Genomic DNA, 26,566 nt, shown 5'->3' with positions numbered 1-26,566 from the left:
TGATAGAGGGCACTGAGACTTACACTTCAGTGTAAAAATGGAGGCTCTAGACCCTTCCAGAGCTGATTTATCGAAACTCAAAATTTCGACCCGAAAAAAAAACGACAATGTTACCCCTTACGTTTTTTTTTTTTGGGCGAAAAATTAAGTATCCCCATTCTTCTCGAAACTCTGGATTCTGATAGAGGGCACTGAGACTTACACCTGAGTGCAAAAATGGAGGCTCTAGACCCTTCCAGAGCTGAGATATCGAAACTCAAAATTTCGACCCGAAAAAAAAACGACAGTGTTACCCCTTACGTTTTTTTTTTTTGGGCGAAAAATTAAGTATCCCCATTCTTCTCGAAACTCTGGATTCTGATAGAGGGCACTGAGACTTACACCTGAGTGCAAAAATGGAGGCTCTAGACCCTTCCAGAGCTGAGATATCGAAACTCAAAATTTCGACCCGAAAAAAAAACGACAGTGTTACCCCTTACTTTTTTTTTTTTTGGGCGAAAAATTAAGTATCCCCAATCTTCTCGAAACTCTGGATTCTGATAGAGGGCCATGAGACTTACACCTGAGTGCAAAAATGGAGGCTCTAGACCCTTCCAGGGCTGAGATATCGAAACTCAAAAATTCGGCCCGAAAAAAAAACGACAGTGGTACCCCTTACGTTTTTTTTTTTCGGGCGAATAATTAAGTTTCTCCAATCTTCTCGAAACTCTGGATTCTGATAGAGGGCACTGAGACTTACACCTCAGTGCAAAAATGGAGGCTCTAGACCCTTCCATAGCTGAGATATCGAAACTCAAAATTTCGACCCGAAAAAAAAACGACAGTGTTGCCCCTTACGTTTTTTTTTTTTTTTTGGGGCGAAAAATTAAGTATCCCCAATCTTCTCGAAACTCTGGATTCTGATAGAGGGCACTGAGACTTACACCTGAGTGCAAAAATGGAGGCTCTAGACCCTTCCAGAGCTGAGATATCGAAACTCAAAAATTCGGCCCGAAAAAAAAACGACAGTGGTACCCCTTACGTTTTTTTTTTTTTTGGGCGAAAAATTAAGTTTCTCCAATCTTCCCAAAACTCTGGATTCTGATAGAGGGCCATGAGACTTAGACCTGAGTGCAAAAATGGAGGCGCTAGCCCCTTCCAGAGCTGAGATATCGAAACTCAAAATTCGGCCCGAAAAAAAAAAACGACAGTGGTACCCCTTTCGTTTTTTTTTCGGCCGAAAAATTAAGTTTCTCCAATCTTCCCAAAACTCTGGATTCTGATAGAGGGCCATGAGACTTAGACCTGAGTGCAAAAATGGAGGCTCTAGACCCTTCCATAGCTGAGATATCGAAACTCAAAATTTCGACCCGAAAAAAAAACGACAGTGTTGCCCCTTACGTTTTTTTTTGTTTTTTTTGGGGGCGAAAAATTAAGTATCCCCAATCTTCTCGAAACTCTGGATTCTGATAGAGGGCCATGAGACTTAGACCTGAGTGCAAAAATGGAGGCTCTAGACCCTTCCAGAGCTGAGATATCAAAACTCAAAAATTCGGCCCGAAAAAAAAACGACAGTGGTACCCCTTACGTTTTTTTTTTTCGGGCGAAAAATTACGTTTCTCCAATCTTCCCAAAACTCTGGATTCTGATAGAGGGCCATGAGACTTAGACCTGAGTGCAAAAATGGAGGCTCTAGACCCTTCCAGAGCTGAGATATCGAAACTCAAAAATTCGGCCCGAAAAAAAACGACAGTGGTACCCCTTACGTTTTTTTTTTCGGGCGAAAAATTAAGTTTCTCCAATCTTCCCAAAACTCTGGATTCTGATAGAGGGCCATGAGACTTAGACCTGAGTGCAAAAATTGAGGCTCTAGCCCCTTCCAAGGCTGAGATATCGAAACTCAAAAATTCGGCCCGAAAAAAAAACGACAGTGGTACCCCTTACGTTTTTTTTTCGGGCGAATAATGAAGTTTCTCCAATCTTCTCGAAACTCTGGATTCTGATAGAGGGCACTGAGACTTACACCTCAGTGCAAAAATGGAGGCTCTAGACCCTTCCAGAGCTGAGATATCGAAACTCAAAATTTCGACCCGAAAAAAAACGACAGTGTTACCCCTTACGGTTTTTTTTTGGGGCGAAAAATTAAGTATCCCCATTCTCGAAACTCTGGATTCTGATAGAGGGCACTGAGACTTACACCTGAGTGCAAAAATGGAGGCTCTAGACCCTTCCAGAGCTGAGATATCGAAACTCAAAATTTCGACCCGAAAAAAAAACGACAGTGTTACCCCTTACGTTTTTTTTTTTTGGGCGAAAAATTAAGTATCCCCAATCTTCTCGAAACTCTGGATTCTGATAGAGGGCCATGAGACTTAGACCTGAGTGCAAAAATGGAGGCTCTAGCCCCTTCCAGAGCTGAGATATCGAAACTCAAAAATTCGGCCCGAAAAAAAAACGACAGTGGTACCCCTTACGTTTTTTTTTTTTCGGGCGAAAAATTAAGTTTCTCCAATCTTCTCGAAACTCTGGATTCTGATAGAGGGCACTGAGACTTACACCTCAGTGCAAAAATGGAGGCTCTAACCCCTTCCAGAGCTGAGATATCGAAACTCAAAATTTCGACCCGAAAAAAAAACGACAGTGTTACCCCTTACGTTTTTTTTTTTTGGGCGAAAAATTTAGTATCCCCAATCTTCTCGAAACTCTGGATTCTGATAGAGGGCACTGAGACTTACACCTCAGTGCAAAAATGGAGGCTCTAGACCCTTCCAGAGCTGAGATATCGAAACTCAAAATTTCGACCCGAAAAAAAACGACAGTGTTATCCCTTACGTTTGTTTTTTTTGGCGAAAAATTAAGTATCCCCAATCTTCTCGAAACTCTGGATTCTGATAGAGGGCACTGAGACTTACACCTGAGTGCAAAAATGGAGGCTCTAGACCCTTCCAGAGCTGAGATATCGAAACTCAAAAATTTCGACCCGAAAAAAAAAACCGACAGTGTTACCCCTTACGTTTTTTTTTTGGGGCGAAAAATTAAGTATCCCCAATCTTCTCGAAACTCTGGATTCTGATAGAGGGCACTGAAACTTACACCTGAGTGCAAAAATGGAGGCTCTAGACCCTGCCAGAGCTGAGATATCGAAACTCAAAATTTCGACCCGAAAAAAAAAACGACAGTGTTACCCCTTACGTTTTTTTTTTGGGTGAAAAATTAAGTATCCCCAATCTTCTCGAAACTCTGGATTCTGATAGAGGGCACTGAGACTTACACCTGAGTGCAAAAATGGAGGCTCTAGACCCTTCCACAGCTGAGATATCGAAACTCAAAATTTCGACCCGAAAAAAAAACGACAGTGTTACCCCTTACGTTTTTTTTTTTAGGCGAAAAATTAAGTATCCCCATTCTTCTCGAAACTCTGGATTCTGATAGAGGGCACTGAGACTTACACCTGAGTGCAAAAATGGAGGCTCTAGACCCTTCCAGAGCTGAGATATCGAAACTCAAAATTTCGACCCGAAAAAAAACGACAGTGTTACCCCTTACGTTTTTTTTTTTTGGGCGAAAAATTAAGTATCCCCATTCTTCTCGAAACTCTGGATTCTGATAGAGGGCACTGAGACTTACACTTCAGTGTAAAAATGGAGGCTCTAGACCCTTCCAGAGCTGATTTATCGAAACTCAAAATTTCGACCCGAAAAAAAAACGACAATGTTACCCCTTACGTTTTTTTTTTTTGGGCGAAAAATTAAGTATCCCCATTCTTCTCGAAACTCTGGATTCTGATAGAGGGCACTGAGACTTACACCTGAGTGCAAAAATGGAGGCTCTAGACCCTTCCAGAGCTGAGATATCGAAACTCAAAATTTCGACCCGAAAAAAAAACGACAGTGTTACCCCTTACGTTTTTTTTTTTTGGGCGAAAAATTAAGTATCCCCATTCTTCTCGAAACTCTGGATTCTGATAGAGGGCACTGAGACTTACACCTGAGTGCAAAAATGGAGGCTCTAGACCCTTCCAGAGCTGAGATATCGAAACTCAAAATTTCGACCCGAAAAAAAAACGACAGTGTTACCCCTTACTTTTTTTTTTTTTGGGCGAAAAATTAAGTATCCCCAATCTTCTCGAAACTCTGGATTCTGATAGAGGGCCATGAGACTTACACCTGAGTGCAAAAATGGAGGCTCTAGACCCTTCCAGGGCTGAGATATCGAAACTCAAAAATTCGGCCCGAAAAAAAAACGACAGTGGTACCCCTTACGTTTTTTTTTTTCGGGCGAATAATTAAGTTTCTCCAATCTTCTCGAAACTCTGGATTCTGATAGAGGGCACTGAGACTTACACCTCAGTGCAAAAATGGAGGCTCTAGACCCTTCCATAGCTGAGATATCGAAACTCAAAATTTCGACCCGAAAAAAAAACGACAGTGTTGCCCCTTACGTTTTTTTTTTTTTTGGGGCGAAAAATTAAGTATCCCCAATCTTCTCGAAACTCTGGATTCTGATAGAGGGCACTGAGACTTACACCTGAGTGCAAAAATGGAGGCTCTAGACCCTTCCAGAGCTGAGATATCGAAACTCAAAAATTCGGCCCGAAAAAAAAACGACAGTGGTACCCCTTACGTTTTTTTTTTTTTTTTGGGCGAAAAATTAAGTTTCTCCAATCTTCCCAAAACTCTGGATTCTGATAGAGGGCCATGAGACTTAGACCTGAGTGCAAAAATGGAGGCGCTAGCCCCTTCCAGAGCTGAGATATCGAAACTCAAAATTCGGCCCGAAAAAAAAAAACGACAGTGGTACCCCTTTCGTTTTTTTTTCGGCCGAAAAATTAAGTTTCTCCAATCTTCCCAAAACTCTGGATTCTGATAGAGGGCCATGAGACTTAGACCTGAGTGCAAAAATGGAGGCTCTAGACCCTTCCATAGCTGAGATATCGAAACTCAAAATTTCGACCCGAAAAAAAAACGACAGTGTTGCCCCTTACGTTTTTTTTTGTTTTTTTTGGGGGCGAAAAATTAAGTATCCCCAATCTTCTCGAAACTCTGGATTCTGATAGAGGGCCATGAGACTTAGACCTGAGTGCAAAAATGGAGGCTCTAGACCCTTCCAGAGCTGAGATATCAAAACTCAAAAATTCGGCCCGAAAAAAAAACGACAGTGGTACCCCTTACGTTTTTTTTTTTTCGGGCGAAAAATTACGTTTCTCCAATCTTCCCAAAACTCTGGATTCTGATAGAGGGCCATGAGACTTAGACCTGAGTGCAAAAATGGAGGCTCTAGACCCTTCCAGAGCTGAGATATCGAAACTCAAAAATTCGGCCCGAAAAAAAAAACGACAGTGGTACCCCTTACGTTTTTTTTTTTTTTCGGGCGAAAAATTAAGTTTCTCCAATCTTCCCAAAACTCTGGATTCTGATAGAAGGCCATGAGACTTAGACCTGAGTGCAAAAATGGAGGCTCTAGCCCCTTCCAGAGCTGAGATATCGAAACTCAAAATTTCGACCCGAAAAAAACCCGACAGTGTTACCCCTTACGTTTTTTTTTTTTGGGTGAAAAATTAACTATCCCCAATCTTCTCGAAACTCTGGATTCTGATAGAGGGCACTGAGACTTACACCTGAGTGCAAAAATGGAGGCTCTAGACCCTTCCAGAGCTGAGATATCGAAACTCAAAATTTCGACCCGAATAAAAAACGACAGTGTTACCCCTTACGTTTTTTTTTTTTGCGGCGAAAAATTAAGTATCCCCAATCTTCTCGAAACTCTGGATTCTGATAGAGGGCACTGAGACTTACACCTCAGTGTAAAAATTGAGACTCTAGACCCTTCCAGAGCTGAGATATCGAAACTCAAAATTTCGACCCGAAAAAAAAACGACAGTGTTACCCCTTACGTTTTTTTTTGGGGGGGGCGAAAAATTAAGTATCCCCATTCTTCTCGAAACTCTGGATTCTGATAGAGGGCACTGAGACTTACACCTGAGTGCAAAAATGGAGGCTCTAGACCCTTCCAGAGCTGAGATATCGAAACTCAAAATTTCGACCCGAAAAAAAACGACAGTGTTACCCCTTACGTTTTTTTTTTTTTGGGCGAAAAATTAAGTATCCCCAATCTTCTCGAAACTCTGGATTCTGATAGAGGGCCATGAGACTTAGACCTGAGTGCAAAAATGGAGGCTCTAGACCCTTCCAGAGCTGAGATATCGAAACTCAAAAATTCGGCCCGAAAAAAAACGACAGTGGTACCCCTTACGTTTTTTTTTTTCGGGCGAAAAATTAAGTTTCTCCAATCTTCCCAAAACTCTGGATTCTGATAAAGGGCCATGAGACTTAGACCTGAGTGCAAAAATTGAGGCTCTAGCCCCTTCCAGGGCTGATATATCGAAACTCAAAAATTCGGCCCGAAAAAAAAACGACAGTGGTACCCCTTACGTTTTTTTTTCGGGCGAATAATGAAGTTTCTCCAATTTTCTCGAAACGCTGGATTCTGATAGAGGGCACTGAGACTTACACCTCAGTGCAAAATTGGAGGCTCTAGACCCTTCCAGAGCTGAGATATCGAAACTCAAAATTTCGACCCGAAAAAAAACGACAGTGTTACCCCTTACGGTTTTTTTTTGGGGCGAAAAATTAAGTATCCCCATTCTCGAAACTCTGGATTCTGATAGAGGGCACTGAGACTTACACCTGAGTGCAAAAATGGAGGCTCTAGACCCTTCCAGAGCTGAGATATCGAAACTCAAAATTTCGACCCGAAAAAAAAACGACAGTGTTACCCCTTACGTTTTTTTTTTTGGGCGAAAAATTAAGTATCCCCAATCTTCTCGAAACCCTGGATTCTGATAGAGGGCCATGAGACTTAGACCTGAGTGCAAAAATGGAGGCTCTAGCCCCTTCCAGAGCTGAGATATCGAAACTCAAAAATTCGGCCCGAAAAAAAAACGACAGTGGTACCCCTTACGTTTTTTTTTTTTCGGGCGAAAAATTAAGTTTCTCCAATCTTCTCGAAACTCTGGATTCTGATAGAGGGCACTGAGACTTACACCTCAGTGCAAAAATGGAGGCTCTAACCCCTTCCAGAGCTGAGATATCGAAACTCAAAATTTCGACCCGAAAAAAAAACGACAGTGTTACCCCTTACGTTTTTTTTTTTTGGGCGAAAAATTTAGTATCCCCAATCTTCTCGAAACTCTGGATTCTGATAGAGGGCACTGAGACTTACACCTCAGTGCAAAAATGGAGGCTCTAGACCCTTCCAGAGCTGAGATATCGAAACTCAAAATTTCGACCCGAAAAAAAAACGACAGTGTTATCCCTTACGTTTGTTTTTTTTGGCGAAAAATTAAGTATCCCCAATCTTCTCGAAACTCTGGATTCTGATAGAGGGCACTGAGACTTACACCTGAGTGCAAAAATGGAGGCTCTAGACCCTTCCAGAGCTGAGATATCGAAACTCAAAAATTTCGACCCGAAAAAAAAAACCGACAGTGTTACCCCTTACGTTTTTTTTTTTGGGCGAAAAATTAAGTATCCCCAATCTTCTCGAAACTCTGGATTCTGATAGAGGGCACTGAAACTTACACCTGAGTGCAAAAATGGAGGCTCTAGACCCTTCCAGAGCTGAGATATCGAAACTCAAAATTTCGACCCGAAAAAAAAAACGACAGTGTTACCCCTTACGTTTTTTTTTTGGGTGAAAAATTAAGTATCCCCAATCTTCTCGAAACTCTGGATTCTGATAGAGGGCACTGAGACTTACACCTGAGTGCAAAAATGGAGGCTCTAGACCCTTCCACAGCTGAGATATCGAAACTCAAAATTTCGACCCGAAAAAAAAACGACAGTGTTACCCCTTACGTTTTTTTTTTTAGGCGAAAAATTAAGTATCCCCATTCTTCTCGAAACTCTGGATTCTGATAGAGGGCACTGAGACTTACACCTGAGTGCAAAAATGGAGGCTCTAGACCCTTCCAGAGCTGAGATATCGAAACTCAAAATTTCGACCCGAAAAAAAAACGACAGTGTTACCCCTTACGTTTTTTTTTTTTGGGCGAAAAATTAAGTATCCCCATTCTTCTCGAAACTCTGGATTCTGATAGAGGGCACTGAGACTTACACTTCAGTGTAAAAATGGAGGCTCTAGACCCTTCCAGAGCTGAGATATCAAAACTCAAAATTTCGACCCGAAAAAAAAACGACAGTGTTACCCCTTACGTTTTTTTTTTTTGGGCGAAAAATTAAGTATCCCCATTCTTCTCGAAACTCTGGATTCTGATAGAGGGCACTGAGACTTACACCTGAGTGCAAAAATGGAGGCTCTAGACCCTTCCAGAGCTGAGATATCGAAACTCAAAATTTCGACCCGAAAAAAAAACGACAGTGTTACCCCTTACTTTTTTTTTTTTGGGCGAAAAATTAAGTATCCCCAATCTTCTCGAAACTCTGGATTCTGATAGAGGGCCATGAGACTTACACCTGAGTGCAAAAATGGAGGCTCTAGACCCTTCCAGGGCTGAGATATCGAAACTCAAAAATTCGGCCCGAAAAAAAAACGACAGTGGTACCCCTTACGTTTTTTTTTTCGGGCGAATAATTAAGTTTCTCCAATCTTCTCGAAACTCTGGATTCTGATAGAGGGCACTGAGACTTACACCTCAGTGCAAAAATGGAGGCTCTAGACCCTTCCATAGCTGAGATATCGAAACTCAAAATTTCGACCCGAAAAAAAAAACGACAGTGTTGCCCCTTACGTTTTTTTTTTTTTTGGGGCGAAAAATTAAGTATCCCCAATCTTCTCGAAACTCTGGATTCTGATAGAGGGCCATGAGACTTAGACCTGAGTGCAAAAATGGAGGCTCTAGACCCTTCCAGAGCTGAGATATCGAAACTCAAAATTTCGACCCGAAAAAAAAACGACAGTGTTACCCCTTACGTTTTCTTTTTTTTGGGCGAAAAATTAAGTATCCCCAATCTTCTCGAAACTCTGGATTCTGATAGAGGGCACTGAGACTTACACCTGAGTGCTAAAATGGATGCTCTAGACCCTTCCAGAGCTGAGATATCGAAACTCAAACTTTCGACCCGAAAAAAAACGACAGTGTTACCCCTTACGTTTTTTTTTTTGGGGGAAAAATTAAGTATCCCCAATCTTCTCGAAACTCTGGATTCTGATAGAGGGCACTGAGACTTACACCTGAGTGCAAAAATGGAGGCTCTAGACCCTTCCAGAGCTGAGATATCGAAACTCAAAAATTCGGCCCGAAAAAAAAACGACAGTGGTACCCCTTACGTTTTTTTTTTTTTGGGCGAAAAATTAAGTTTCTCCAATCTTCCCAAAACTCTGGATTCTGATAGAGGGCCATGAGACTTAGACCTGAGTGCAAAAATGGAGGCGCTAGCCCCTTCCAGAGCTGAGATATCGAAACTCAAAATTCGGCCCGAAAAAAAAAAACGACAGTGGTACCCCTTTCGTTTTTTTTTCGGCCGAAAAATTAAGTTTCTCCAATCTTCCCAAAACTCTGGATTCTGATAGAGGGCCATGAGACTTAGACCTGAGTGCAAAAATGGAGGCTCTAGACCCTTCCATAGCTGAGATATCGAAACTCAAAATTTCGACCCGAAAAAAAAACGACAGTGTTGCCCCTTACGTTTTTTTTTTTTTTTTTTGGGGACGAAAAATTAAGTATCCCCAATCTTCTCGAAACTCTGGATTCTGATAGAGGGCCATGAGACTTAGACCTGAGTGCAAAAATGGAGGCTCTAGACCCTTCCAGAGCTGAGATATCAAAACTCAAAAATTCGGCCCGAAAAAAAAACGACAGTGGTACCCCTTACGTTTTTTTTTTTTCGGGTGAAAAATTAAGTTTCTCCAATCTTCCCAAAACTCTGGATTCTGATAGAGGGCCATGAGACTTAGACCTGAGTGCAAAAATGGAGGCTCTAGACCCTTCCAGAGCTGAGATATCGAAACTCAAAAATTCGGCCCGAAAAAAAAACGACAGTGGTACCCCTTACGTTTTTTTTTTTTTTTCGGGCGAAAAATTAAGTTTCTCCAATCTTCCCAAAACTCTGGATTCTGATAGAGGGCCATGCGACTTAGACCTGAGTGCAAAAATGGAGGCTCTAGCCCCTTCCAGAGCTGAGATATCGAAACTCAAAAATTCGGCCCGAAAAAAAACCCACAGTGGTACCCCTTACGTTTTTTTTTTTCGGGCGAAAAATTAAGTTTCTCCAATCTTCCCAAAACTCTGGATTCTGATAGAGGGCCATGAGACTTAGACCTGAGTGCAAAAATGGAGGCTCTAGCCCCTTCCAGAGCTGAGATATCGAAACTCAAAAATTCGGCCCGAAAAAAAAACGACAGTGGTACCCCTTACATTTTTTTTTTCGGGCGAAAAATTAAGTTTCTCCAATCTTCCCAAAACTCTGGATTCTGATAGAGGGCCATGAGACTTAGACCTGAGTGCAAAAATGGAGGCTCTAGACCCTTCCAGAGCTGAGATATCGAAACTCAAAAATTCGTCCCGAAAAAAAAAAAACGACAGTAGTACCCCTTACGTTTTTTTTTTTTTTCGGGCGAAAAATTAAGTTTCTCCAATCTTCCCAAAATTCTGGATTCTGATAGAGGGCCATGAGACTTAGACCTGAGTGCAAAAATGGAGGCTCTAGACCCTTCCAGAGCTGAGATATCGAAACTCAAAAATTCGGCCCGAAAAAAAAAACGACAGTGGTACCCCTTACGTTTTTTGTTTTTTTCGGGCGAAAAATTAAGTTTCTCCAATCTTCCCAAAACTCTGGATTCTGATAGAGGGCCATGAGACTTAGACCTGAGTGCAAAAATGGAGGCTCTAGCCCCTTCCAGAGCTGAGATATCGAAACTCAAAAATTCGGCCCGAAAAAAAAACGACAGTGGTACCCCTTATGTTTTTTTTTTCGGGCGAAAAATTAAGTTTCTCCAATCTTCCCAAAACTCTGGATTCTGATAGAGGGCCATGAGACTTAGACCTGAGTGCAAAAATGGAGGCTCTAGCCCCTTCCAGAGCTGAGATATCGAAACTCAAAAATTCGTCCCGAAAAAAAAAAACGACAGTGGTACCCCTTACGTTTTTTTTTTTCGGGCGAAAAATTAAGTTTTTCCAATCTTCTCGAAACTCTGGATTCTGATAGAGGGCACTGAGACTTACACCTCAGTGCAAAAATGGAGGCTCTAACCCCTTCCAGAGCTGAGATATCGAAACTCAAAATTTCGACCCGAAAAAAAAACGACAGTGTTACCCCTTACGTTTTTTTTTTTGGGCGAAAAATTTAGTATCCCCAATCTTCTCGAAACTCTGGATTCTGATAGAGGGCACTGAGACTTACACCTCAGTGCAAAAATGGAGGCTCTAGACCCTTCCAGAGCTGAGATATCGAAACTCAAAATTTCGACCCGAAAAAAAAACGACAGTGTTATCCCTTACGCTTTTTTTTTTTTGGCGAAAAATTAAGTATCCCCAATCTTCTCGAAACTCTGGATTCTGATAGAGGGCACTGAGACTTACACCTGAGTGCAAAAATGGAGGCTCTAGACCCTTCCAGAGCTGAGATATCGAAACTCAAAAATTCGGCCCGAAAAAAAAAAACGACAGTGGTACCCCTTACGTTTTTTTTTTTTTCGGACGAAAAATTAAGTTTCTCCAATCTTCCCAAAACTCTGGATTCTGATAGAGGGCCATGCGACTTAGACCTGAGTGCAAAAATGGAGGCTCTAGCCCCTTCCAGAGCTGAGATATCGAAACTCAAAAATTCGGCCCGAAAAAAAACCCACAGTGGTACCCCTTACGTTTTTTTTTTTTTCGGGCGAAAAATTAAGTTTCTCCAATCTTCCCAAAACTCTCGATTCTGATAGAGGGCCATGAGACTTAGACCTGAGTGCAAAAATGGAGGCTCTAGCCCCTTCCAGAGCTGAGATATCGAAACTCAAAAATTCGTCCCGAAAAAAAAAACGACAGTGGTACCCCTTACGTTTTTTTTTTTTTCGGGCGAAAAATTAAGTTTCTCCAATCTTCCCAAAATTCTGGATTCTGATAGAGGGCCATGAGACTTAGACCTGAGTGCAAAAATGGAGGCTCTAGCCCCTTCCAGAGCTGAGATATTGAAACTCAAAAATTCGGCCCGAAAAAAAAAACGACAGTGGTACCCCTTACGTTTTTTGTTTTTTTCGGGCGAAAAATTAAGTTTCTCCAATCTTCCCAAAACTCTGGATTCTGATAGAGGGCCATGAGACTTAGACCTGAGTGCAAAAATGGAGGCTCTAGCCCCTTCCAGAGCTGAGATATCGAAACTCAAAAATTCGGCCCGAAAAAAAAAACGACAGTGGTACCCCTTACGTTTTTTTTTTTCGGGCGAAAAATTAAGTTTCTCCAATCTTCCCAAAACTCTGGATTCTGATAGAGGGCCATGAGACTTAGACCTGAGTGCAAAAATGGAGGCTCTAGCCCCTTCCAGAGCTGAGATATCGAAACTCAAAAATTCGGCCCGAAAAAAAAAACGACAGTGGTACCCCTTACGTTTTTTTTTTTTTTCGGGCGAAAAATTAAGTTTCTCCAATCTTCCCAAAATTCTGGATTCTGATAGAGGGCCATGAGACTTAGACCTGAGTGCAAAAATGGATGCTCTTGCCCCTTCCAGAGCTGAGATATCGAAACTCAAAAATTCGGCCCGAAAAAAAAAACGACAGTGGTACCCCTTACGTTTTTTTTTTTTTTCGGGCGAAAAATTAAGTTTCTCCAATCTTCCCAAAATTCTGGATTCTGATAGAGGGCCATGAGACTTAGACCTGAGTGCAAAAATGGAGGCTCTAGCCCCTTCCAGAGCTGAGATATCGAAACTCAAAAATTCGGCCCGAAAAAAAAACCGACAGTGGTACCCCTTACGTTTTTTTTTTTCGGGCGAAAAATTAAGTTTCTCCAATCTTCCCAAAACTCTGGATTCTGATAGAGGGCCATGAGACTTAGACCTGAGTGCAAAAATGGAGGCTCTATCCCCTTCCAGAGCTGAGATATCGAAACTCAAAAATTCGGCCCTAAAAAAAAACGACAGTGGTACCCCTTACGTTTTTTTTTTTTTTTTCGGGCGAAAAATTAAGTTTCTCCAATCTTCTCAAAACTCTGGATTCTGATAGAGGGCCATGAGACTTACATATGTTTTGTTCTTCTAAAATGGTAGTTTTTTTTATTTTCCAATATCCCATTTATTTTTTTTTACTTAATAGGCTACTTTTCAGTTTTGTTGCAATCATTGTATGTTTTTTGAGAGCCCAACATGTTTTCACTGGAATAATATTAAAAACACAGTAATGCCACAGCAATGTGTCTTTGTTTATGTTAAAAGTTCATTCATTAAAAGAAGCTGAGGAAATAATTGAATATGGATATGTAGGTTGATTTACTTAGCAGAGTCTGTAATAAAGACATACCTACATATGTTTTCTTCTAAAATGGTACCTCTAATTCTCCAATATCCCATTGGTGGAAGTGCACGTCACATTTGGCCCTCGGATAGTTATGATAAAATATTTGTGGCCCTCACTATCATCAAAGTTGCCCGTCCCTGCTCTAGACCCTTCCAGAGCTGAGATATTGAGTGCACGTAGCATTTATGCCATTATAAAAATCTCAAAATCTCAGCTCTGGAAGGGTCTAGAGCCTCCATTTTTGCACTCAGGTCTAAGGCTCATTGCCCTCTACGAGAATCCAGAGTTTCAAGAAGATCAGAGAAACTCAAAATTTCGACCCCCCCCAAAAAAACGACAGTGGTACCCCTTTCGTTTTTTGTTTTTTTTTTCGGTGCGAAAAAATAAGTTTATCCAATCTTCTCAAAACTCTGGATTCTGATAGAGGGCCGTGAGACTTAGACCTGAGTGCAAAAATGGAGTCTCTAGACCCTTCCAGAGCTGAGATATTGAGTGCATGTAACATTTATGCCATTATAAAAATCTCAACATCTCAGCTCTGGAAGGGTCTAGAGCCTCCATTTTTGCACTCAGGTCTAAGTCTCATTGCCCTTTATGAGAATCCAGAGTTTCAAGAAGATCAGAGAAACTCAAAATTTCGACACCCCCAATCTATTGAATGGGGATTTGGGTAGTGTAATTTTTGGACATTTTAATTAAAGTTCTTGTCATGATAAAAACTATTTTACTGCACTCAGGGGGCCCCCTGAGTTCCACCGTCCACGAACCCACTTTTTTTTTAAAATATGGCAAGATGCTACATGGGATCTCAATATCTCAGATCAGGAAGGGTCTAGAGCCTCCATTTTTGCACTCAGGTCTAAGTCTCATGGCCCTCTATCAGAATCCAGAGTTTTGAGAAGATTGGAGAAACTTATTTTTTCGCACCAAAAAAAAAAAAAAAAAAAAAAACTACAGTGGTACCCCTGCCGTTTTTTTTTTTTTTTTCGGTGCGAAAAATTAAGTTTCTCCAATCTTCTCAAAACTCAAAACTGGATTCTGATAGAGGGCCATGAGACTTAGACCTGAGTGCAAAAATGGAGTTTCTAGACCCTTCCAGAGCTGAGATATTATATTAGCTATTAGATATAGTCTGAGATATTAGATATAGTCGAATTCATGCATTTTAAACTTCATAAGATAATACAACGGATTAAGAATACTAATTATATAAAGAATTTAATTATATTATATAAAGAATAATACAAATGATATCAAAAGATGAAATTTTAGTCTCTAGTGGCTCTTTATAGTTTGTACATTACCTGTATCCAGCTACTGACGCCTCGCCTGATGTCACATCTGTGTCTCCAGTTAGCATTTTAAAGGTTGTGGTTTTACCTGCACCGTTTACACCAAGAAGCCCAAAGCACTGCACAAAACATTTCATTTTAATACCACAACACTGTTCAGAGGTTCATTTCAATTAAAAGAGCAGCAGTATGGTTCACAAATCAACATTTTTTCAGTGATACCTCCCCCGCTGGAACTCCAACACAGATTCTGTCCGTCGCTGGTCTTTTTCTGCGCCTGTATGTCTAAGATCAGACCACACATTCAGCATGGCAATAACAGTCCTTCAAAACACTACAAACTCAACACTGACATTGTTTACAAAAAAAAAAACTAAAAATGGAAGCTTATGGTCATTTACTTTTGACAAGTCTCGAACTAGAAGGATGTCATTCTTGTTCCCTCCTTTGTAAATGCGCTCTCTCTCCTGAGCAACATCATCATCTTCATCTTTAACAGGACTCTTCACATAGTCTGTCGCCCTGCACATTTAACCGACACAAATAATAATTACCATCATATGCTGTTATAGGGTTTTTAACAGCTACAGTAAACACAACATAATATTAAACAGATCCAATTTTAAAGCTAACTTTTCTTTTAATGTTTATTTTGCAGTTGTAGAGTAAAAGTCTGTATTGAGCAGAATCGTTCTGTCTTTTTGCCCTCACCAGTGATCAAGGAAAAAATTGTACTGGATGACCAGGTTAAAGATGAAATACACGAAACCCTCCACAGCCATGCAGACGAGATTCTTCCCCACAAAGTTCCATCTGAACGGATCCATGGCATACTCCTCCCCTGTGCAAAGACATAGTTTATAGTAAGGACAGTGACTTCTTTTTTTTCTTTTAGAGGGCGCCAGTAGCAGATCTGGCTCACTTGTTACAATAGGCGAGATAAAAGATGACTAAAGAGACTACTTAATAGTTAATTGTATTAGCAGTGTTAGTTAGCAATTTTTGTTTAGTATTAATATAAACAATAACGTTTAAAAGTTTAGGGTCAGTAAGATTTTTGTTGAGAAAAATGAATACCTTCACTCTGAATGGATTCATTGACAGGGTTTTTTGAAACAATGTAAAAGTCTACTTAAAAATGCTATTCTTTTGAACTTTTAATTCGTTAAAATATATAAATCCTTCAGGCTACTTGAGTTTGAAAAATCACCAAAATATTTTTAATGAGCAAATTTTCGGTCAATCGACCTTCCTCTGGCTTACAAAAATTGCAAAAGCCCAAGTACATTTGAGAACACCTCTTTTAGAGTGAGTAAAAACTAAAATTGGCACGCCTCCAATTACAAGAAAGCAATTGTTTATTTAACTTTTATTTATTAAAGAATCTTGAAAAAAATTGTATCACTGGTGTCACAAAAATATTAAGCAGCACAACTGTTTTCAACAAATATAAAATAATTTTTTTTATAGGACCAAATCATTTCAAAGCAATTTCTGAAAGATGTGACACTAAAGATGGGCATGATGGATGATGAAAATGCAGGAATTAATTACATTAAAAATATATTCAAATAGAAAACAGTTATTTTAAACTGTAATAATATTTCACAATATAAAAGGTTTTTACTGTATTTTTGATCAAATAAAGTTAGCTTTGGTGAATATAATATAATATAATACAATAATAATAAATCTTGTGTATTTTACAGGAAATTTATCATATGAGTTCAGTGAAGATGCAATTCAGTTGGATTTAGAGTGAAGGGGTGTTTTCAGCTTTTTACTAGTACATTACTTACACATGATTATTTTTAGAAATTTCATTCAAGTCAGTTTAAACAGACATGATGTTTTCAGAGTAAGGACATTAAAAGGCTTTATTTGAGGTGGCAGATTTTACACAACAATTGATCAATCATAACTAGTTCTTGCTAATAGAAGAACATACCAAATCTGGCATAGACATCAGTCACGGCCTGGTTCATGGCCATATCTATGAGACCTCGGCCGAGACAGAAGTGAGGGAAGACCAGTAACACCTTCTTCAACACCTCATTAAACATTAGTAGAGACTGTAGGGTTTGTGAAGAAAAAAAACAAGTAATTACTTCAAAATTTGAAATCAGTAAGCATGGATTCTTAAACAAACTTTTTTTAAAGGAGTAGTTCACTTTAAAAAAAAAAACTTTAGCTGATAATTTACACCAGACGATGAATAAGGGTCTTAACAAGCGAAATGAGTGGACATTAAAAAATAAATAAATAAATAAATCTTTAAAAAAAATGTGAAAAAAGACATTTAAAAAAATCTTTTCTCGAGTCAATTCGTTCATTTTGTTCGTTGAATCAAACATGAGAGTCGTTGATCGAACATGAGAGTCACATACGTGCACCACAGAACAGAGCAAGACGAGCATTTGTGTTTATAAAACTTAAACTTTTTTTTTTTAAATGACCAATCGTTTCGCTTGATAAGACCCTTAGCTGCACTGAAACTCTCATTTGGACCTTGAACCTTTTGGTTCCCAATGAAGTCCATTATGGAGAAAAATCCTGGAAAGTTTTCATTAAAAACCTTAATTTCTGCTCGACTGAAGAAAGAATGACATGGAGGTGAGTAAGTAATCACCAAAAGTTTTTCTAAAAGTGAACTACTCCTTAAAGGCATTATGACAAATAAAAAGTACTACATTGGAATTGTATATAAAAAAACTAACAACAAAAAATGTAATTTTACCCTGTTGTTTTCAAAGAGCTCTAGGATGAAGGTGATGGCGCTACTGTTGATACCAATGAAAAGGTTGATGCAGGAGAGGGACACGTATGCCGTGCTGGGAACATTGAATATGTAAGACATGGGGTACATCATGGGCGTCACTGACCACCTGCATAGTGAAGAGTGAAAGAAAAATCACTGTTGTGCTTAGCTGATTTTCAATGCTTTAAGTCAATGGCAGCCTACATAAGCCGCTGACTGACCCATAGAGAAAAAGCAGAGCGACCAGCGCTGGCAGATTTGTGGGTGATGTGTAGCACTTCTTATCAAAACCCACGAAAATGGCCACAACCATCACTGTGCTGAGGGAGTAGTTCATCTGGCACAAACAAACGAATGGCATATGAGCAATCAAACAGCTCAAACATTTCACAATGACTAATGATAGACATTTTACAGAACTGTCCTTGTTAACACACAACGCTGATAAATCTCACCATGTCCCAGAAAAAGTTGGCGACCCAGTAAACCACAGGGCTGACTCCACTAACAAACTGCAGATGTTTGGCCTTGGTGACACGTTCCTGAATGAGGTAGAGGATGAAGCTGGCCGGGATGAAGGACATGGCAAAGATGACGCAGATGGCCACGACTGCATCCACTGATGTGGCGAGACTGTCCGAAAGGAAAAGTAGCCTTTTACTACACAAAAGTACACTACACTTTTTAATTACAAAACATTATCCACAGAGTCATACAGTAGTTATATTTTTGCAAGTAAACACTTGAAATGAGTTTATCAGATGTCTGTTTCATATTTCATGACTACATACACTACCACTCAAAAGCTTGGGGTTAGATTCAAGGATACATTAAATTGATCAAAAGGAACAGTATACATATTTATATTATAATGCTACAAAAAAAAATGATCAAATGCTGTCCTATTTAACTTTCTATTCTTAGAAAATGTAGCAGTTTTCACCAAAATATTAAGCAGCACAACATTTTTCAACATTGATAATTATAATAATAAATGTTTCTTGAGCAGTAAATATTATAATAATTTCTAAAGGATCATGTGACACTGCCTGGAGTAGCGATGCTGAAAATTCAACTTTGAATCACAGGGGTAAAATCACATTTCAAAATATTATATTTTATATTGTAAAACATTTCAATAAAATAATGCAATCTAAAATATGAGACTTCTTTCAAAATCATTAATGTACCAACCCCAAATTTTTGAACGGTACTGTTCATCACTCATCCATCACTATTAACTGAACGTTCCCCTGTAGTCAATCATTTATCCCTTAAAACTCATTTTTGATAACCAAAAATACATATTTAAACATTTTTACTTGAAAGAAAAATGTCTTCATGCCTTAAAATTGCTTGAATGTAACTGATGCCTCATTTAGTATACGTGGCCATCCTTTAGTATACGTGGTTTTATGAATATGCAAAATAGCCCCATCCCCACTCACTCGCACCAGCTCAGAGATCCACTGGTTGATGATGACATGTTGATGTGATTGATTGGTTACAAGCTAGTTTGTGACATCAGAAACAACAGCAATTTCATGGTTTGTCTTAAAGCATATTAAAACATCACATATACATATAATCAACATTAAAAACCTGATTTTCAACACAGGGGGACTTAAAGATTAAAATCTCTAGCATTGGTATAGTGGTCCATTGACGCGAGTAGGATTACCAAACAGTTTGGACCCCGTTTACACCTGTATTTAGCGCTGAGCATCCAAGACAGATGATGTAAACATTTCAATGTGACATCCGACACTCACACAGTGACTTCTGAGAGCTGCTCTTTGGTGAGGTTAAGCGGGTGGTTGATGGCCGTAATGCCGTATTCTGAAGGGTTGGCGTGTGGCGGCAGGTAAGCACGGAGAATGGCGTTGTTTGCTATGTTCATGAAGGAGACCATGGCGTGCCAGCCTTTGTTATTATACCACACCTGTGACAAGTTAGGAAACCAGGAGAAAAATAAAGTCAGTAGAAAAATGTCCTTGACATTTAGACAAATTTTGGGACATTGTGCTGTTAAATATGAGGTTTAACTTACCTTAACATTGTACTCACTCTCCATGTAGTGCAAGAAAGTTCCTAATTCGTTCATGGCTGACTTTGAATAGGGGCCCTAAGGAGAAGAAATCATTCAACAGTGAGTGTAATATATTTAGAGAGTAATATATTTAAATGCCTCTAATCAAAATATTATGGGTAGTAAACACATTATCATACCCCTGTAATATTCATTATTCGTCCAAGCTGGGAAAGAATATTCAGTATCTCCTCAGGATCCACATCGAGGATCGGTAGTTGTCCACCAACAGAGAGTCCACCATACCTGTGAAAGAACGGGTTTAATCGAGCATCAAGTCCTCAGTTATTGTGTCCACTTATATATGTTTGCATATTATCATTTTGCACTGGTATAACATGTCCATTCATTTAAGACATTTTACAGTTTAACACAATGTATGAGGCAAATTGCCTAATTTGGTTCTGTGACTGGTCACACATGTATTTTAAGCTGCTTCTACTAGACTAAGTAAAAAGTAAAAATTTCCATTTAAACAAAAATCAATGCATAATAATTACAAAAGAATTGGCAAAATGGTGCTTAAAGCATTTTATATATGTATATATTTTATAATATTATAAATAAATGTCACACTGAAGAATGTCATCTCAAAATTATTATTTTCAAAGTCCCTAGCTTATGTTTTTGGCCTAAATTAAGTAAAATCTTGAGGCATTCTGCAGAAAGAAATCTTAAATTATGATGTTTGGGTTTTTGGACAACTGTTTGATTGTTTTATATTGGCAACCACATCAAATATCCATACAACTAAATAAAAAGGACAGAAACTTTACCTTTGTTCGTTCACCCAATATTTGCTCTTCAAGCTGCATATAAGGAAAACAGCAGACATTATACAAAATGAAATGTATACTAACACTACTAGCACACTGAAGTTTTTTTTTATTTTATTTTTTAGAACAGCTCACCTGGTCTTGATGAGCTTGGGGTAAGTCTTCACTAAGTAGTCCGATATGTTTTTGTTTGTCATGTCAAGCAAAATGTCCCCTGTTGGCTCTTTTCTCTACATGAGATAAAACAAACCAAAAAAACAACAACATCCCTAAACTCACCTCCTGGATCTTTATAATTACGATAAAGTATTTCAGTTCCATCTGATCCTGACCTGTGGTGGTGGCAGTCCTCCAGCTCCAGCCGCACAGAACGGCAGCATGGTGAGCTTTGTATCAGTGCTGCACTCACAGGAAGGGGAAGGGTTTCTTTGATTCCACTCGGGACTCAATAAGATGTTCGTGACCTCAGGAGACACTGGAGGAACTTCCCAATCAGATGATGCGTTTAAACAGGTAAAGAGGTCCCTGTGAGCACATATTCACATATATAATATAACATAACATAACATAACATAACATAACATAACATAACATAACATAATATAATATAATATAATATAATATAATATAATATAATATAATAAATGATTGCAAGTCTATTCTATTCTAAGTATAACTATATAATTATTGCAAATTATTAATATTATTTGAATTATTTTAAATATTCAAAATTTCAGCATCATTACTTCAGTCTAGTCTTCAATCACCTGATGCTTCAGAAATCATTCTAAAATGCTGAATTGCTGCTCAAGAACCATTTATTATTATTATTATGAATGTAGAAAACAGCTAACAGCTGCTTAATAATTTTGTGGAAACTGTGATATTTATTTCAGAATTCTTTGATTAATAAAAAGTTAAAAAGAGCAATATTTATTTACAATAGATTTTTTTTTTACATTATAAATGTCGATCTATACAGGTGGAGCTGGGGAAGATGGAGGGTTTCTGAAAGAGCACTGCAACTGCTACAACAAATGCTGACCAAGTATTTCATAGTTGAGCAGAAAGCTCATTTGCTACTGATACAGCAGGAACCAATCAGCTTTGCCCTATAGAGAATGATGTGATTGCAGGCAGATTTGAGTTAAGGATTTATCAGCCAGCACCATCTAGAGTTTCATGACAGAACTTTGTATTTATAGAAGTAATTACATAAATCAGAACTGGACAGATGTACATTGGCTCAATATATTTTCCAGAGCCAATCTCAAAATAATTAAAGTATGCTAAAAAGTGTAGTTTCAAAACCCCTTTAGACCAAACGTAAAAACTCACTCCAAGGGCTGAGGCCTCATACAGCGTGTTCCCATGCCAGGGTCCTTCAGCAACGTCTGCATGAAGTGCTTCATTTTTGGATGCGATGGCTGCTCATTACTGAGATACAGAAGACCGGTGAGAAATTAATCTCCCATGAACACATACAAATGACTTCATAAATAGATTCTTAGGGCGTTTTCACACCTGGCTAATTTGGACTAATTTGGAATATATGATGGGTAATTACGGACATTGCATGAAAAGCAGCATTGTGTGTTTTGCTAATGCCTCCAAGAAAGAATCGCAGGTTAACCTGGAGCACGAAGACGAAGTAAAATGCCATATTAAAATTTGGTCGAACAAACAGATTTCAGAACAACTGTCCAAAACACATAAAAATACAAACAAAGCCTTGCTAAAATGATAAAGTTATACATAATGACCGCTATAGAGAGCCTAAATCCCTCCCCTTCCGGTCGACCTCAATGGGACCTTAGTTTGGAAAAATATTGAATGGTAACAAATGGCGAGAGACAACAAATATTTTGATCTCGTTTGATTTGTGCCCTGAATTACACATATGATGTTTGTCAATTTAAAAGATACATTTTAAAGTAAAGACAGTCGCAGTTTGATGTAAAACCGTTGAGGTATAAGACTGTGAAAATACGTAATTACAAAGACTACAAACCCCAAAGGCGCACATTTTCTCTCAATGAATGAAGCTACCTTTACTGAGGCAGTCTGTCATTACGTTATAATCGTAACGTTACGCCGTCATACCCGAGTGTTTTGTACCAGACTGCACAGACACGAGCAGCGGATCTCGTTTCGCTTCCCGGGAGATGTAGTTCATAGAGCGATTTTCACATAAAACTAAATGTTACTCTTCTGTTGTATGACAAACTGCGACGTTTTTGACTTTCAGAATTATCTTTTAAATTGACAAACATCATATGTGTAACTGAGGGCACAGTTCAGACGGAATAAAAAGATAAGTTGTCTCTCGCCATTGACTACCATTCATATTTTTTTTGTCCATTTGGAAATGTTGCCTTGTGAAAGCAAACCGAACCAAGAAAGCAAACAATCTACAAGTGTGAAAACGCACTTAGACTCTAAACAGCTGATCTCACCTGATAAAGGTCAACTGTGGTCCGTACATCCATGGAGTGAGGGTCAGACTGGGATACTCTCCAAATGGTGGGACAATCATAGTGAAGACCAAAGCGATAAGGACAAAACTGGATGGCAAAACAATCTACAAAAAAGCAAGATGTAAAGAAAACCTCAGCTTGTTGTCTATTCTAAAAAAAAAAACATGGCATCAAAAAAGTGGCCAGAAAATTTATCAGAAATTGTATTTTTGTGTTCAATGTAAGAAAGAAAGTAAGATGTTTGGAATGGCATGAGGGTAAGTAAACGATAACAGAAAGATCCTTTTTTGGGTGAAATTTTTTCTAATTTTCCTAACACTGTGTCCACATACAGTACAAACTTCACCTTACCTGTGCAAGGAAATCTTTGTGGCTGCGTGTGGCATGATGAAATCTCTTGACAATAAGAGCGTGGAACTGCTTGAGGACCAGGCTAAAGCCTTTAACCTGCTTGGAGGCTCTACCGCCACTGTTGTCAGACTCTTGTGGGCTCCCCACACCATTTGCATCTGTAAACCAGACCAGATACAGGTATAATCCAATTAGACCTGCTGTAAAAAACTGTGTGGGTGCTCAACAGCATTATATTTTGGCTGCTGGTTTGTCCTCACCTGGCTAATTGACCAGCTCAAACCTCTAAACCAGCAAGACCACATTAGCTGCTTTAACAAGCAAGATCCCATATGTAGCTTAACCAGGAACCATTTTCAGGCAATCAATCAGCACGATTGACTGGTTCACCAGCTAGACCAGCACTAATCAGCACAAACCAGCATGGAAATGCGTATTGGTCTAAGATGATCTGATGTCTGCCAAGAGCTAATGTATCAAGAATCTTTATCTCTACATAAAGCATAGCACCTTTATAATCACCCTGTTAGCTTCTTAGCATGAGCGCTAAGCAAAGCTGAGATCTAGGATCTCGATTCACCTTCAACATTGCTCGTAGTCTCTCTGTCTCTCAAGAAACTAGTTTTCCTCTGTTGTAGCATCCATTGCTCTGAGGGGGTAGTTTGACACAGTCAAACACAGGGATTTAAAAGACAACCATAAACTACTGTACTAAAGTAAAGAGGACTTGAATGAACTTTATAGGTATTATGGCTGTAAATATAGGTAATAAGAGGAAATTTACCTGGTGTGACAGAGCTGTTGGCTGCTTCTCCATCTGCTGTAACTTTCAGAAAGATCTAAATACAGTACAACACAGTGTCTTAAATCATTAGTGCGGATACACTTATCTTTTGCACAGTAACAAGTAGCGTTGTTTTAATATATAAATATATAATAACATCCATAAATGGATATTAAAATTATACAGAAAATTTAAACACAAAAACTGTAGCTATACATAATGCAGAAATGTTGTCCAACCTCTTCTAGGGATGTGTCAGATATACCAAAGCTACTGAGGCCCATGTCAGCCAAAGTTTCCTCCAGTTCTCGGAAAAGGCTGGCGTACGCACGATATTTAAAACCCTTATTAGGGAGCAGATAGGTCATCTCTTGCCCGATCATTTCAATCAGCTTTGCCTCAGGTACATGGTGATGAATCAGATTAGTAATGCTCTCAACATTCCCTGTGTAGAGAGATGAGAAAAAAAAGATTCCTTTTTAAAGAAACGAGGCTGTTATCACTGTATATTTTGAGTTGTTAGCCAACTGACCGTCTAGTATCCTCTCAGGCTGTACTGCTTGACTCTCCTCTTTATATCTAGTGCAGGAGGAGCAGGAGCAGGAACACTCAGAAGTACAGTCACACTCATTCTGAAGAGCACAGACAAAGGACACAGTCGAAATACAGTAGTTTTAAGAAACCACATGCAGTCCAAGCTCTTTTATGTCATTTTTAGGGGTTTTCCTCTTCTTGTATTAGAACATGGTGAACTGTCACAGAAGTCTCACCTCTTTCTTGCGCTGGTTTTTCATGCGACGCACAAGCGTGAGGTAGAAACCCACTCCAAAGCAGTTCTTCAGAAAAAGAGGAGAACCACTGCAGTGTAATTTCCCTTTAGAGATAATGGCCACTCTGTCACTTAACAGGTCTGCCTCGTCCATGTGATGAGTGGACAGTATTACTGTGCGGCCTGGATGAAGACAAAGAGATTATACATAAATTTAACAACAGGAGGATAAGATTTGTATCTTATTGCATGAGCAGCTCGACAAATAAAAGTCTCTTGCAGTAAATTATCTTTTTAATCCTGCATTATTATCTTTGGCCAGAAGGTGGCAGTACCTGTGCGGTACTTGAGTAGCAGGTCCCAAATGGAGCGTCTGGCGTATGGATCCACTCCTGACGTTGGCTCATCCAATATAACCACCCTAGAACCGCCTACGAAAGCCATCGCCACCGACAGCTTCCTCTGCATACCCCCTATTGACAGAGTCGAAACACAAATAGTTTAAAACACCGACTTTATAGATATTAGTGCTTGATGTTTAAGCAAAAATGCACTTAACATTGCATATACTTTGGAGATATTGAGGCACAATGACACCCAGGAATTGTCTCAGGAATTAACAGTGGCATTTGAAACATGGGCACAGTTATTATGAAAGGCAAGCCATGCTTTTCACCGCAGAGTAAAAAACAAAACATGCAATTGAGAGATAAAGTTGAAAACAAGAAATAATGTTATATTGTTCTATAAAAATGTGACATATAAAGTTACATTGGGAGATGTACTGTATCAATTCTGAGATTTAAAGAGAAATCAAGTCGAAATTGTGATGTATTAAGTCAGATTGAGTGATTTAATGTCAGTTACATTCAATTATTTAGTAGACTTAATGACAAATTGAGGAGAATAGAAGCTATTAAACCAACAAAAAGGCAACAATATGCAAGTGCTGTGAGAAGCCCCAGTTAGTCTCGAACATGTAGTAATTTTTTCTAGATAGATAGATAGATAGATAGATAGATAGATGATAGATAGATAGATAGATAGATAGATAGATAGATAGATAGATAGATAGATAGATAGATAGATAGATAGATAGATAGATAGATAGATAGATAGATAGATAGATAGATAGATAGATAGATAGATAGATAGATAGATAGATAGATAGATCAGGTTTGCATTAAGACCCACCAGAGAGGTTCTGTGCTTCCTCGTCTCGTTTATGAGGCAATCCCAGGTCCTCCAGCATGTCCTCGACCTCCTGCTCGGCCTCCTTGCGCTCACGTCCCTTCATCAGAGAGTAGAAGAGAATATGCTCCTCTACTGTCAGACTGAGTGAAATAAAATGAAACATACATATTAGACTGCTGCATTTATAATATTCTATCCACTTGCAAAGAACGAGTGCTCACTGGTTGAAGAGGATGTTGTACTGTGGACACATGCCCAACGATTGCCGTATGGTGTCCATTTCTGTACGAATGTCCTTCCCATATATGTAAGCCGTTCCAGAGGTGGGCGGAAACAACCCGGTCAATATGGACCTACAACAGTACATATATGAGAAATGAGTCCAAGATGACACAAACTAGATGGGATTTATATTTCCATATCATCAATCGTATCAAAGGATAAAGAGAATGCAAGGACGCACAAAGTGGTGGTCTTTCCTGCCCCATTGTGACCCAGGAAAGAAGTGATCTGGCCCTCATAGAAGTTCATGTTAAGGCAGTCCACTGCAGGTCTTGAGTTTCTAGAATACACCTTCACCAAGTCCTGCACTGACACTCCTATTAACAGACCCTCCGGCTCTGGCTCAAAGAATGGATTTCCTGT

At 39.2% G+C, this 26,566-nt stretch overlaps 1 protein-coding gene across 1 annotated transcript in view; it reads right to left on the bottom strand.

Annotated features, from left to right (window-relative positions):
- The window catches only part of abca4b (ATP binding cassette subfamily A member 4b), a 134,922-nt gene that overhangs the window by 76,632 nt on the left and 31,724 nt on the right, over positions 1–26,566 (bottom strand). Inside the window, exons 19-43 of the mRNA XM_089131364.1 lie at positions 26,385–26,562; positions 26,143–26,274; positions 25,922–26,061; positions 25,063–25,200; positions 24,729–24,910; positions 24,491–24,590; positions 24,198–24,403; positions 23,959–24,013; positions 23,175–23,332; positions 22,803–22,927; positions 21,685–21,783; positions 20,679–20,871; positions 20,482–20,576; positions 20,347–20,379; positions 19,711–19,816; positions 19,532–19,606; positions 19,254–19,423; positions 17,937–18,114; positions 17,703–17,818; positions 17,461–17,608; positions 16,672–16,795; positions 15,435–15,564; positions 15,125–15,245; positions 14,946–15,008; positions 14,736–14,842 (exon numbers count right to left, since the gene is read on the bottom strand). Of these exons, the coding sequence (XP_088987490.1) occupies positions 14,736–14,842; positions 14,946–15,008; positions 15,125–15,245; positions 15,435–15,564; positions 16,672–16,795; positions 17,461–17,608; positions 17,703–17,818; positions 17,937–18,114; positions 19,254–19,423; positions 19,532–19,606; positions 19,711–19,816; positions 20,347–20,379; positions 20,482–20,576; positions 20,679–20,871; positions 21,685–21,783; positions 22,803–22,927; positions 23,175–23,332; positions 23,959–24,013; positions 24,198–24,403; positions 24,491–24,590; positions 24,729–24,910; positions 25,063–25,200; positions 25,922–26,061; positions 26,143–26,274; positions 26,385–26,562 (3,172 nt within the window). The remainder of the gene's footprint in view (positions 1–14,735; positions 14,843–14,945; positions 15,009–15,124; positions 15,246–15,434; positions 15,565–16,671; positions 16,796–17,460; positions 17,609–17,702; positions 17,819–17,936; positions 18,115–19,253; positions 19,424–19,531; positions 19,607–19,710; positions 19,817–20,346; positions 20,380–20,481; positions 20,577–20,678; positions 20,872–21,684; positions 21,784–22,802; positions 22,928–23,174; positions 23,333–23,958; positions 24,014–24,197; positions 24,404–24,490; positions 24,591–24,728; positions 24,911–25,062; positions 25,201–25,921; positions 26,062–26,142; positions 26,275–26,384; positions 26,563–26,566) is intronic.

The sequence above is a fragment of the Pimephales promelas genome, chromosome 5 (genome assembly GCF_988280905.1).
Source record: "Pimephales promelas chromosome 5, fPimPro1.hap1.1, whole genome shotgun sequence".
Lineage (NCBI taxonomy): Eukaryota > Metazoa > Chordata > Actinopteri > Cypriniformes > Leuciscidae > Pimephales > Pimephales promelas.
This window is presented reverse-complemented; position numbering and strand designations above follow the sequence as displayed.